This window comes from Anolis carolinensis, chromosome 3, assembly GCF_035594765.1.
Source record: "Anolis carolinensis isolate JA03-04 chromosome 3, rAnoCar3.1.pri, whole genome shotgun sequence".
Classification (NCBI taxonomy): Eukaryota; Metazoa; Chordata; class Lepidosauria; order Squamata; family Dactyloidae; genus Anolis; species Anolis carolinensis.
In genome coordinates, this window is record NC_085843.1 from 191,926,422 (window position 1) to 191,940,742 (window position 14,321).

At 39.9% G+C, this 14,321-nt stretch overlaps 1 protein-coding gene across 2 annotated transcripts in view; it reads left to right on the plus strand.

Annotated features, from left to right (window-relative positions):
- plpp4 (phospholipid phosphatase 4) overlaps nt 1-14,321 on the plus strand; it is a 166,932-nt gene that overhangs the window by 138,982 nt on the left and 13,629 nt on the right. For both annotated transcript variants that reach the window (XM_008106787.3, XM_016992244.2), the window contains exon 6: nt 13,684-13,854. In XM_008106787.3, coding sequence (XP_008104994.1) covers nt 13,684-13,854 — 171 coding nt within the window. The remainder of the gene's footprint in view (nt 1-13,683; nt 13,855-14,321) is intronic.

Genomic DNA, 14,321 nt, shown 5'->3' on the forward strand with positions numbered 1-14,321 from the left:
TATAGAAAGGAGTCAGGAAAATTAATCTAGAGGAGAGAAAACTGCATCCCCAAGCCCTGAGTCTAAAATGCTATCCTCTGTGTTTTTGTTAACTAAGCCATCAATTTAAAGTGACTTAACAGTGACACTCTCTACAGACTGTGCACAGCTATCAGACCATTTCATAAACTAGTTATACCTCTACATATTCACTCACTCCAGGAAAACTTCAAACTGCTGAACTTTGCATTTTCTTCTTGTGCAAACATTGGTTATAGGGGTAAACAACCCAATTTCAGATTGTTGCAGGACTGGGAAAATCAATCTTCCAACATTAAAAGTTTAGGCTTGGAAAATGTATTAGTTTCATAGCCAGAAGACACAGCAGTATTCTCTCAGTTGGTCATCTAGTTGCTTATGTAGTTGCTCCACATGTCGCACAAAGGATTTAATGGCACTCAGGACTATGTGAATCAGTATTTCTCCACACCCCACCTTTCATCTTAGAGAAATAAACTAACAGCCTGATACAAAATACAAAAGGGATTTTGTAGCACCTTGGAAACTAAGTGAAAGATGTTAGCAACATAAGCTTTGGTAGGCTTACATTTACATCCTCAGATGCATAAAGTGAAGTGCCTAAGAACAGACCTTCATGAGCAGGCTAAAAGTGTGAATAGCAATAGATATGTAAAACTTACTGGTATGGTGATGAAGTTCATTGGTACTGTCGTTGGCAGACAAAGGTGGGAGGACAGATGTTGCCTAAAGCCAAGGCGAGAGTATAATCGTATGAATGATGGAGGGAGTTATTGGAATGTAGTTTGATGCTGGCTGGGTAATGTGAAAGGTGTGGCTGGGGTGTTAACTCGTGTTATAATATGTATCATGCGTGGGAACATAGTGTCTCTATTCAACCCACTGCTGATGGGCCGGGCTGTGGCGCAGGCTGGTGAGCAGCCAGCTGCCAGCTGCAACAAATCACTCTGACCAAGAGGTCATGAGTTCGAGGCCAGCTCGGAGCCTGCGTTTGTCTCTGTCTCTGTTCTATGTTAAGGCATTGAATGTTTGCCTTATATGTGTAATGTGATCCGCCCTGAGTCCCCTTTGGGATGAGAAGGGCGGAATATAAATACTGTAAACAAATAAATAAATAAACTAGAGTTTATGGGTATATTTTAGTTGTGCTGTTCTTCTTTCAAGGTGACTGAAATATTGTTTTTGAGTGGTATGGCCCCATCTATACTGCCATATAATGCCATTTGAAAGGACATTATATGGTAAGTGTAGACTCATATAATGCAGTTTAACTACATTGAACTGAATTATATGAGCCTAAACTGCATTATATGGCAGTGTAAATGGAGCCTATGATTCTGGAGATCAAATCATACTTGTCTGTGGAAACCCACTGAATGGCCTTGAGCAAGTAACACTCTCTTAATCTCAGAGAAAGGCAGTGTCAAAGCCTCTCTGATCAAATCTTGCAGAGACAAACAAACAAAAATTATGATATGTTTATCCTAGGGTCACTGTAAGTCAGAAATGACACAAAGGCACACAACAACAGCAACAGGAGAAAAATGTTTATCACAAATAAAATATATTATCAAGCCAAAAACCTCTGCATAATTCAACTCTGATTTTGTTCATTTTGCACTGGAAGTCAGTGCAAGTTGAAGTAATTTTCATACAGGGATCTATGCTAGTTTGTAAGAGCAAAACAAGGTCTTTATGGCATAATATTATTTTACAAGATATACTTTTGTGGACATAAACTGTTATTTCATTTAGCAGCTGATTTATACATACAGGTACTTGATTGCTTAATGTGAAGGCACACTGGGGGAAATGGCTATCTTTAGGTCTGGCTACCCAAGCGGTGTTTGGTTTACCCTTTAATTATACCTCAAACCTCAAAGTAAACACTCTTGAAGCTGGTTAAAAATAACCAAAAATATGTTATAGTCCTTTTACTGTATTAGAAATAATATGAGGTAAAATTGCTGAAATTATACAGAAATAAAACTATATTGATAGAGAATGAAGGCTATAAAGACTATAAGGGATAAGCACACAAGCTATGAGGAAACTATAAGGTAAGGATTATAGGGTACGTACAAGGCTTTGGTAAGCACTATAATGACTATGAGGTAAACTATAAGTTATGCTCTTGGTAAGTCCATAAGGTAAGTACTTCACTATGAGGTATGCTATGTAAGCTATACTAGCTATGAAATAACTATAAGGTGATAAGCTATAAGGTAAGTATGTAAGCTATGAGGTAAACTATCAGCTTTGCTATCTTTGAGGTAAGTACCTAAACTATGACATATGTGGTAAGTACCTAAACTATGACTTAAGTGGTAAGTATGTAAGCTATGAGGTAAACTATCAGCTTTGCTATCTTTGAGGTAAGTACCTAAACTATGACCTATGTGGTAAGTACCTGCTTTATGTTGCCTGTATGAGTTTGCCAGGTCAAAGAACCCAGACCAAATTCTAAAACCTATCTGTAAGAGGTTTTTCTCAGGAAAGCCAAATGGAGGGAAAAAAGGCCTCTAGAGATTAACTCCCAGGCTGAACCATCTCATCCAAACCTACAGGGGAGTCCCAAGCTCCACCCCCAAAATGAGAGCCAATGGAACAGTCCTCCCAAGAACAGCAACCAGGAAATAAGCAAGAGCGGGAAAGCCAAGTAAGACATCACACTTCTATATATATAAAAGGCTTTTGGCATCACGGCGACTCACAAAACAACAAAATCCCAAACCCCCCAAACTCAAAAATTGCCAACACAATCAATCATCCCTGCCTCAAGTAAGATACAACACAATTACACTAAAAACACAATCACAACAGCAACAACCACAACAGGCGACCAGGTACTCTTCACCCAGTTGTTTTCAACTTCAACTCTCAACATTCCTAACACCTTAAGCTTCTGAGAGAAAAAAACAAAAGGGACTCAGGCTGTTACGAATGCTGGGAGTTGAAGTCCAAACCACCTGCAGCGAAGGCCCAAGTTGGCCCACGCCTGTATCCCAGGGCACAGACAAACTGCATTTAGACCTCATCCATACTACTGTCCCTAGAAAATACAGACTATCTGATTTCAACTCCATTATGTGGCAGTCTACACTCAAACCCCTGCCACACAACAATATTACCCAGAATACCAAGGCACATCTGCCAATATCTCCTTTAAACTGGATTATCTACCTTGGCATTCTAAATAATATTCCTCTATGACATCGCCTTCACTCTACACTGCCATCTAATCCAGTTCAGTCTACATTTTGTACAACTATGTACAACTGACCTCATATAATCCAATTCTAACCACCTAATAGAACATTATAAATATAATATATAAGACTTACTATGGTATAATAATAAAAAAACAATATGATCTCTAAAACCAGGAGACGAAATAAAGACCAACACTCGGAAAGCAGGGAAATTGGGAATTCTACAAACGAAACAATCAGGGCCAGCTAACACTTCCCAACAAAACATTCCTCCAGACAGTAAACAAACACCCTTTCAACCTGCAAGGCCATTAAAAACTTATCAAAGTGGCTAATTCCACCATTCAAACCTCCTACACCAACACTATTAATTCCTATTCAAACTGACCAACCAAGGATTCCGCAAGGTAAAAACCGACCAGGCTTACAACCATCAAGGCTATTCAATACTTTTCAGCCAGGTCAACCAACATTTCCTCTACATACAAAACCCCCAAACTTTGAAACCACAACACTACTCTGTCCCATTCAACCTCGCCTAGCAACAATACCTTATGTGCAAACTGACCAGGCTTTTAACCTACAAACCTATTCAATGCCATTCAATCTGGCCAAACAATAATTCCCCTACTAAGGAAGTACCCACACTTCAAAGCGCCTCTTGGATTAATGCTACCACTCCAACCACTCCACAAAACGGCCAGACTTTCACGCTGCAAGGCTATTGACTCCTATTCCACCTGGCCAACAAATAATTCCCATAAGCCACAGCAACGCGTGGCCGGGCAAAGCTAGTAAGTTATAAATTGTAATCATTGAATTCAAAAGGTATTAAGAAGAACAAAACACACAAATTCCCTAATATACTCATGTAGAAGTCTAGAAATTATATATTTAAAAAACATCCCCAAAATAGGCTGACTTATCTATGGGTTATTGCAAATACTGTATCTTAACTCTTTTCCCCTTCTCTGGGAAAGGTAGTGAAAATGGAAAGCTTAGACAGGCTCACCACTGTGATGTCACTTCTGGTGTATTTTAATGTCCCGGTAGGGAAATGGCAGTGGCTGGGGTGGTTAATCCCTTAAGGAGTCATTGGTTCTTTCCCCTCTTCACAAAATAACCCTTGACTTATCTACAGGTCATATCAAAATCCATAATTTACACCCACAAACCTGTCCTTGACTTGAGGAGCCCCGGTAGCGAAGTGTGTTAAAGCACTGAGCTGCTGAACTTCCAGACTGAAAGGTCTCAGGTTCAAAACCCGGGAGCAGAATGAGTGCCCGCTGTTAGCTCCAGCTTCTGCCAAACTAGCAGTTCGAAAACCTGCCAATGTGAGTAGATCAATAGGTACCGCTCTGGCGGGAAGGTAACGGCGCTCCATGCAGTCATGCCGGCCACATGACCTTGGAGGTGTCTACGGACAACGCCAGCTCTTCGGCTTAGAAATGGAGATGAGCACCAACCCCCAGAGTCAGACATGACTGGACTTCACATCAGGGGAAAACCTTTACCTTTACCTATATACAGTAATTACCTTAGTAGCAGTCATTAACAAAACTGTAGCTGAGTAGTTATACTGACATGTCTGGATTGATGAGTTCATTAACACATGTAATGAGATTGAAAGCCTTTGTCCCTGATCAAGCCACAGAAAACAGTTGAAATCTTGTTGAACTTTTGCTTGGCTATTTAATACTCATATCTGTCTTTGAAATTCTTTTGATCAGAAATAGCAACTTTGAAAGTGATTGGGTCCTGGTAAACTGAAGCATTTTCTCCTTTTTCAAAAGTTTAAAATTTCTGACTTGTGTCCATTTGGTCTTTTGCATACAAATCAATTTATTTCGCCTGTATCGATTGTAGTAGTATATAGTAGCAAATGACAGTATATATCACACTGGAAAATAAGCAGTGAATGGCTGTGTTATCATTCTATATTGTTTTCTTAATGGCCAATGTTAAAGTAATTATCTCTCTGTCTCTCTCTCACATATTCATGAAAAAATATTAGTTTTGGAAAAAAGCAATACAGGAAATGACTACAAGCTAAAGTAATAAATCTGTATCAGTTTTGATAATAGAACCTGTTTAATTCACATCATGTGTTTAATTCAATAAGGAACATGTTAGTCTACTTTGTTTCATGGCCTTTCCCTCCAATTACATATATTAATTTCCCAAAAGATGGAGGGAACCTATTAAAGTCTTGAAAGCCCTGGGGATGCAATCATTTTTGGTTTCCGTATTTTGCTTTTGTTTTATAGTTAAAAGGAAAAATAATCTCATATTCTAGAAATCCTTCTGAGGCTGTGCTTTTTGTAACAACGAAACCTCAAGAAAACTCCTTAATAAAGCTGACAGTTTTTTTTTTGTTGTTAGAAACTCATTATGATTAATTTTCCCCAAGAAGAAATTATTAAATTTCTCCTTTTTCTGGATCATTTTTACAAGCTTACTTACTAGCTATCTCTATATTGCTGCTGCAGTTCCCTCACCTATGAAGTTGATTGAATTGTATTGGTGGTTGTTTGATATTATTGTTGTTATATTAACTCTTGTGTTATTATCTTATTGTGTTTTCACTTGTGTATATTGTGCAAATGTATTTATGTCGTTACTTCTGTGAACTGTGTTGACTGGGCTTTGTCCCATGTGAGCCGCCCCAAGTCCCTGCGGGGAGATGGTGGCGGGGTATAAATAAAGTTGTTGTTGTTATTATTATTATTATTATTATTATTATTATTATTATTATTGATTTGTTAAAATGAACCATACACTGCTTTCACTGTCTTGTTGTTCACTTCTGTAGTGTGACTCTGTAGCATGTACCCAGAAGAGGGCAAACACCTGTTTATCCACACACAGAGGACTCATGTTTCTCCATTAATATAGCAATAGGACATCCCATTTCCACTGAACCAATATCATTAAACTAAACTTAGTGTAATCAAACATTGTAAATAAGATCACAAAATTAACTAGACTGTTCTATACACATGAATAGCTCTATCATTGGATGGATTGAGGGCATTATCTCAGGTGGCAAATGATGGTCGACAGCAGTATTATTTATTTATTTATTTATTTAAAACATTTATATTCTGCCCTTCTCACCCCGAAGGGGACTCAGGGCAGAGCACAACATACATATCGGCAAACATTCAATGCCGGAACATAAAATAAACCATAAATATACATAAACACAGCCGGGCTGTGGCGCAGGCTGGTGAGCAGCTGCTGCAATAAATCACTCTGACCATGAGATCATGAGTTCGAGGCCAGCCCATGGCGGGGTGAGCACATGTCAATTAAAAATAAAATATAGCCCCTACTCATTGCTGACCTAGCAACCCGAAAGATAGTTGCATCTATCAAGTAGGAAATAAGATACCACTTATAAAAGTGGGGAAGCAAGTTTAACTAATTTACAACGTTGGAATGAGGAAGTGAGGAAGTGCCATCAGAGTGGATGATGAAGCAGCTACTCCCCCCTGTGGCCAGAATCGAACATCCCCTCATGTCAGGACCCAGGCTGCAGAGCACCAATAACCATGCACAGAGACCAGAATCTATCTAATATCTTTATTAAAGGAATATATAAAGTCAATAAAAACAAGTGAAGAATATAGTTCAGAAGTAGACCTTTCAGGAAAGGTCAAATATAGTCCAGGAAAACAATGTCCAATATGTGATATTAGAGTCCAAAGTTATAATCCAATAACCGAAACACACATTTTGCCAGGCAAAGTGTGGGGAAATGACAGGGTCCTTTAGTCCAATGAAGCTTGACAACAAGGCTGGAAGCAAACTAGATTCTTGGCAACAAGGCTTGATACGTGGCTACAAAAGACAATAAGCAAGAACAGGGTCCGTGGCGAGGTCCGTGGAACAAGGAAAGCTTGATGCTAGAACAAGGTCCGTGAAACAAGGCTTGGAGCTTGGTCCTGGAGGCAAGGGACTGGAGTAGCGTAGTCCACACACGATCTCACTCCACAAGGTGACGAATTGACTCCGCAAGGATTTCTTTGCGGGCAAACACCTATATAGGATCTTGTTTTCCTGCCAAGGAACACTTTCCCTGGGGAACAAGAAACGAAACCCATTCTGTGTCCAGATGCTTGACTCCTTAAAGTTTCCCAAGGGAAACAGACTTAATCAGCGAATTGTCTGGCAGCTATCCTGGCGCTCCTGCGAGTCGCCTCCCGAGCGCCTCTATCTCGATTATAATAATCCCGGCGAGAAAATGGGGGAGATTTCTGCTCAAGGCTTGTTTGGCTGACTTCTGGTGGGCAAACATCTTGCAGGTGCAAGGGCTCCAATTCTGGCTGAAACGGTGGGAAACCCAAGTTTTCCTCTTCATCTGCCACAATAGTACCGGGAACGGGACTACATGGCCCATGAGTCATCACACCTCAGGAGAAGGTTAAATTGCCTCTGCGTCTGTCTGTCTGTCTCTGTCTCGGTTCAATGTGTTTATGGGCATTGAATGTATTCTCTGTATGTGTATAATGTGATCTGCCCTGAGTCCCCTTCGGGGTGAGAAGGGCGGAATATAAATACTGTAAATAAATAAATAAATAAACAAACACTAAAATCAATTATCTTCACATTAAAACCATTATGTAAAACCATCACAAGTCAGCTGTGAAATTTCTTATTGCTGCCATTATTGGATTGCCCCAAAGGCTTGGTCCCACAGCCAGGGCTTTACCATCTTTGTAAAGGACAGGAGGGAGGGGGCTGATCTATCTCACCAAGGAGGGAGTTCCATAACCGATGGTCAATCACTGAGAAGACCCTGTCTCTTGTCCCCGCCAATCATGCCTGTGACGGTGGCGGGACCGAGAGCAGGGCCTCCCCGGAAGATCTTAATCTCTGCGGTGGTTCATAGAGGGAGATGCGTTCGGACAGGTGAACTGGGCTGCGGCCGTTGTCTATCAGTAGGTGTCTATCAGTTGCTCCACCTGAGCCACATGCAGTTTCCCTGCCCTGGAAGACAAAGCTGTGTGCCACAGTCCATGCTGTATCTCCAGGCTACCATGCTCCTCTTGGGTATGGTGAGGACATTGAATGTTCAACAACAACTGATAACGGCAAGCCAATACCATAGCCCAAAGCTCAATTACTGAACTCAAGCTGGAAAAGTACAGAATCAGACAGGAACAAACAATAGCCAAGGTCACAATCCAAGGTGTGAAATGCTGAGTGTCCAAAGTGAAGCAAAGTCAGGGTTCAGCTAGTAAACAATGACATCGACTTCCACAACAAGCCTTCACATTGAGCCTCTTTATCCTAGGATCTCAGCTATTGTTTGTTTAGTGCTGTGAAACTCTGCACATTCCCTTCTGCATTTTAAAGACAAGGGTATGTTTAACTCTTTGCTAGCTGGTTTTGATATATTTGCCTCAGCTTGCTCAGACAGAAGGCTCATCTTCAGCCATGGCTGAGCTGGGCTGGGTAAACTGGTGGGAGCTGCTGACCATCTCCTCCTCTGGCCCTTCCAGCTACTCCTCATATTCACAACTGGAGCTGTATTTTGCTTTATCATGACAGTATTTTTGCTTTATCATCAAAAAAATACTTGGGGAAGCTCTTATTAGTAAAAAGCAGACTGTAAAGCATCTTTCTCACTGGATATTGTGTCCCATCAGCCTACAGTATGTTGCTGGACTAGAGATAAAATATTCTATGCCTTCCTTTTCATTTAAGGAGATATCATTTTTCTTGCTTATATCAACCAGTCAAATGGTTATGTTAAATGTTACAAACGCTGTTTGTCGCTTTAAATATTCCCAATTGAGAGACTGTGTTTAGACTTGAGAAATTACTAAACAATCAACAATGTCTTTTCATTTTGATTTGTTACAGGGAACGGGAATTGTTCTTGAATTTCTGTATAATATCTTAATGTAGCTATTATAAAATAGCTGAGATGTAATTTTCAGCAAGTACAATGCCTTTACTAACTAACACAGTACCCCTGTCAGGTAATATGGCTCTCATCCTTCTCAGCTATCTTATTTGTTTATTTGGAGTGATTATACTCTGCCCTCCAGCCAAAAAGGCTCTCATAGCAGCTTATAAATGGTTAATTAATTGGACACCCTCAAGCTTACAATCTCAATAGGATAAATACACAAGGACAAATTTATCAGATACTGCTGGTTTTTTCCTTCCTCTGAGGCTTCAGCAGTATCATTTAGGATCATTTCCTTCTGGGCTTGGATACAATGGACATGCACCTGCCTCTTCTTTTCTTGTTCCAATGCCAGGGTAGGATGGATGGAGGGCCTTTCATCTGCCTCTGGATCTGGGCATGATGAAGCTGTGCCTGCCTCTTTTTTTCCTTGCAGTTAAGATGGAGGGAGGGCCATTCATCTGCTTCTGGGCACACCTATGATGGAGATGTGCCCATCTATTTTGTACTATTGGTCATAAATAGTGATGATGGAAGCTGTAGTCCAAAATATGTTGAGAGCATCAAGTTGAGGAAGGCTGCTGAAATTATACTGGTCCAATAAAAATTGTTGTGCTTTCTTCTTTTTATCCCTTTACTTCTCTCATTCATCATACTAGAAACATTCTAAGATTTCCCACCCCCAAAACCAGAACATTGTATATTAAACTTTGGCTATAACAGTGGTATATATTGGCTTCAATGTTAATAGGATGGTGAATCCACTCCAGCATTGAATCAGAACTTTAAATAAGTTATCCATGGTACTAAATCCTATCCATAAATTAGGTTCACCTTGGATAGCTCTTGTAAAGTTCAGTTTAAAATGTGGAATAGCTTCATTGTCCCAATGACATAGGAGTGACCAGCTGCCACTGAGCTACATATCAGAATGTCAAACCACAATATTATGCTAGATAGAAACCAGGTATTTTCCCTCCAGATTTAGGGTAACGGGAAATGGTAGCACAAACTAGAACTATTTGGTTATTCATTTCAAAGTTTTGTTAAGCCAAGAACATCACTGTGTGACTCAGCCCCATGGTATTTGTTCAGTTTATATCTCTTCTTGATATTTTGATATATATCCATGTGAACATCCACAGAGTGGGTACATGACTGTCTATACAATTTACATCATGGAAGACGCCTCACTCCAGAGATATTTAAAAAGTTGCATGTGTATTGAAGAATGCAGTTGAGTTACACAGGAGATCCAGGAATAGAGCTGTACTAATATATTCAAGATTTGGGGAAAGGGGAGGAGGAGGAGGAAACAACTGCAAGGTCTTGGTCCAATAAAGGATGGTTCATTTGGAGGTGTTACATTTCAAATAATAATAATAATAATAATAATAATAATAATAATAATAATAATAATAATAATAATTCTTTATTTGTACCCACTTTTCTCCCTAAACGGGACCCAAAGTTGCTCACAATCAACCTGCTATGTAACTGATTTACGTCCTCTACCACTGTCCATCTCCTCTTATCTAGAATTTTCATTACTTACAAGTAAATCACCAGGCATAAAATATTTCTGAGAAGATGCACCAAAATGACATTTGTTTGTATATTTCATCACATAAAGAATTTTTTTAAAGTTGTGGCTTGTTGAGTTACTCATGAGACTGCCATGGCAGTTAAAATAGTGGGAAACTGCATTAATTCTACAGCTTAGATACACCCCAAGTACCCATCAATGCAGTGAGTCTACTCTTAAGTAACAGGTGGAATTGGGCTTTGCATTTATGTTCATTATCATGAGGAAAACCATAATCACATGACTATTTTGGCTGTTTGATACTATCGCGGCCTATGATATGGAGCCCTATCATAAGGATTTTTCTCGATCATGATGTGTGAGTTGTCCAAATTATTGTCCTCCTTGTTTGGGATGGCATAGAACAAACATGCTTCTCTTTGGAACAACTTAGCAAAATATTTTGAAGAAAAATGGCAAAGACTAGGTGTTAGCCATAGGCTAGCAGAGAAATAAACCTTTGTCTAGTTCAGGTCCAACATAGTGCCTGCAGCATAACATATTGGTTCCATGATACTAAGAAATTAAGCTCACATGCAAAAGGTAGCCATTTTCAATTATCCCAAACTAGACATATTCTGCTTAGGAGACTATTCACCAGAAGAAGGAGTACATCATGGAACGCCACCCCAAAGTGCCACAGTCCTCTTATTTTGAGGATTAATTTTGAAAGTTTAATACGCTTCCTTTTCCTTCCTGTGAAACAGATCTTAACATGACTTCTGGACCACTTATCTGAGATGTGTTTCTTACAAGAGTAGTTTTAAAACAGTGTTGGCTGGATGAACTTAGTTTAGCCTGATTACAAAAAAACAAACAAACAAAAACCTTATTTGACTTCCCAACTTAAATCAGAACACAGTATTCAATGCAGTGTGTTGTTTTTGTTTAAAAGAGGAGATCTGTTGGTGTGATTAAAGATGAAAGGCAGCTCATTGTTAATTGTGCATAATAGTTTTCAGGCTTCAAACTGCCAAATGAGGGGGTGGTGGTGAGAGAAAAGAGAGAACAAAAGGAAGGAAGAAAGATATAAAGTTATTTCATCTTCAAAACATGGAAGTAATTACATTTTTCAATTAGTGTGGGAAAGTATGTACAGTGGGACATATGAAGGCCTGTGGCAAGATTTTAGAAAACAAATGAATCAGTTATTGGATATGAAATTGATTTTAATTAGATCTTTCTGTTTAAGTTAATGCAAGTGGCTATTCCATTAAAATCACTTTGCTTTGTTGAACAACATCCCTTATCAGCCCAAACCAGCATGACCAATGCTGGGGATAATGGGAGTTGTACTACAAAAACCTTTAATAAACAAAGGATCCTCCCCTGATGCCCTACATTGTGTGGGTGTAAATATTAATTCTACTTACCCATTGTGTTCTCTTGAACTATCAAATGGCATGGGCTTTGTATCAGGTAAGAGACTGCATTATTTATTTCCTTTTTGCTCCCCTTTGTGGGGGGATTGGACTCTATTACATAAAAATGGTTGTGCTTGTCTTGCCATCTCTCAGAACTCCCTTTGATTTGAAAGTCATGAATTATTGTATGATTTATGCTGAGAGCACACATTGCAATGCTAGCATTGCATTTTGTCTGAAATCAAGTACTGGCAGTCAACAAATTAAGAACAAGATAGGTTCTGGAAGTTTGTTGTTAAGTTCAATTTGTATGTAAGTTGGAACAGGTACATTTTTCAAGTGTAACTCCAGCCATATAAGCTTTGGATAGTACGGGGAAGGGTTAACACCCATGTGATGTTTATTTTGCCGTTTGTGCCCCTGTTCAGAAGATTTCACCTCACTTTCTGTCCCTGTGACAATTTGATTTTGAAAAATGTGGCTTGTTTTGGAAACAATGATTGTCTGCAAGGACGTTGCCCAGGGGACGCCCGGATGTTTTGATGTTTTTACCATCCTTGTGAGAGGCTTCTCTCATGTTCCCGCATGGAGCTGGAGCTGATAGAGGGAGCTCATCTGCACTCTCCCCTGGTGGGATTCTAACCTGGCAGCTCTCAGGTCAGCAACCCAACCTTCAAGTCATGAGGCTTTAGTCCACTACACCATCGGGGGCTCCACAATGATTGGTGATAAAGCTTTAGCTGAGACACCTTTTCTCCATGATAATTCTTCTAGGAGTGAATTTCCCTTCCAAGGGTAGATTACTCTCACTAACCACCTCATAATACCTTTGGCAGCAGCTCTCAGCAGCACTCTGGTTTGCCGCTGGGTGTTGGGAAACCACCACCATATGCCCCGCTTTGCCATGCTCCTCCGGCAATTTGGAGGTCTTGAGGAAGTAGTGAACTGCTAGTTGTTCAGCATACTGTATTATGATTGCATTTTTCCTTCCAGGAAAGGTGCTTATGTAGGGTTTGTTTTGTTTTTTTGTGAAGGACATAATTTGATATATGCTCAAGCAAACAATGGTTTTGAGATGGATATGGATGATCTGAAAGGAGTTTTGTCAAAGTCTGGAGATAATGCTTCTTGGCAGGAGGTTGGATTGGATGGCCCATGAGGTCTCTTCCAACTCTATGATTCTATGATATGAAACAAACAACAAAAACAATAAATTAGGGATAGGTTTAGGATCTGTCAATTGTTTACTTAAATATTGAAGATTTGGGAATTTGTGGCTCCAGTATTAGCAAGAGTCTTTACCACTGAGGATTTCACCCATTTCAGGTTCTAACATGTGCCTCATTTTGTGAAATGCCATTAGTGGAGGATGGGTGCTTTTGCTTTTTAATTTTGTAATTACAGTGAATTGTCTGGGCAGAAGTAGTCATTAAATGGCATGCTGTGAACACTTAATTTCCTGAGCAACTGCTTCCCCGGAGAAAGGGAATTGGATTTCCATATGGATATTCCTATAAGTGACTTCTTTGATTTTGCTAACTCTTGTTCACTACCTGGTTCTGCATTTTCTTTTTCCTTTGGCAGTTGCATTTTCAGGCCTTGGCTTTACCACCTTCTACTTGGCGGGGAAGTTGCACTGCTTCACTGAAAAAGGTCGTGGGAAAAGCTGGCGGCTGTGTGCAGCAATTCTACCTCTCTATTGTGCCATGATGATTGCTCTATCACGCATGTGCGATTACAAGCATCACTGGCAAGGTGAGCATGGCAGCCTTTTCCTTACATTAATTGTTGTTGTTTATTGTCTGTTATAGTGGTTTTCTTTTCATTAGGTTTTGTGCAGTGGCATAAGTCAAGAGAATGCATGCTTGGAAGATCAGAGGGCTATTTTGGTGCATGATGTTCTGATTGCTTCCAGTCAGTTGGATGCAGGTTTCGGTTGTTTGAGGTTGGGCTCCCCAAATCAGTTTTATACAGCAGAACAGCAATCTCCCTTTTTCCTGGATATTAATGGATTGAGGAGGTTGATGAGTTTCAGATCCATATGGACCTCCTCATGGTGCATCCCAAAAGCCAAACAATCCTTCCCCCCTCCCCCCACAGACAAAAGTAGGTAAATTATTGTGCGAACATTGTCCTTTGTGGTCTGAAACCTAATCCTCTAGTGAGCAGAATCACACAATCAGTTGTTGAACAGTGCATTGATTCAGTGCATCTGCTACAGT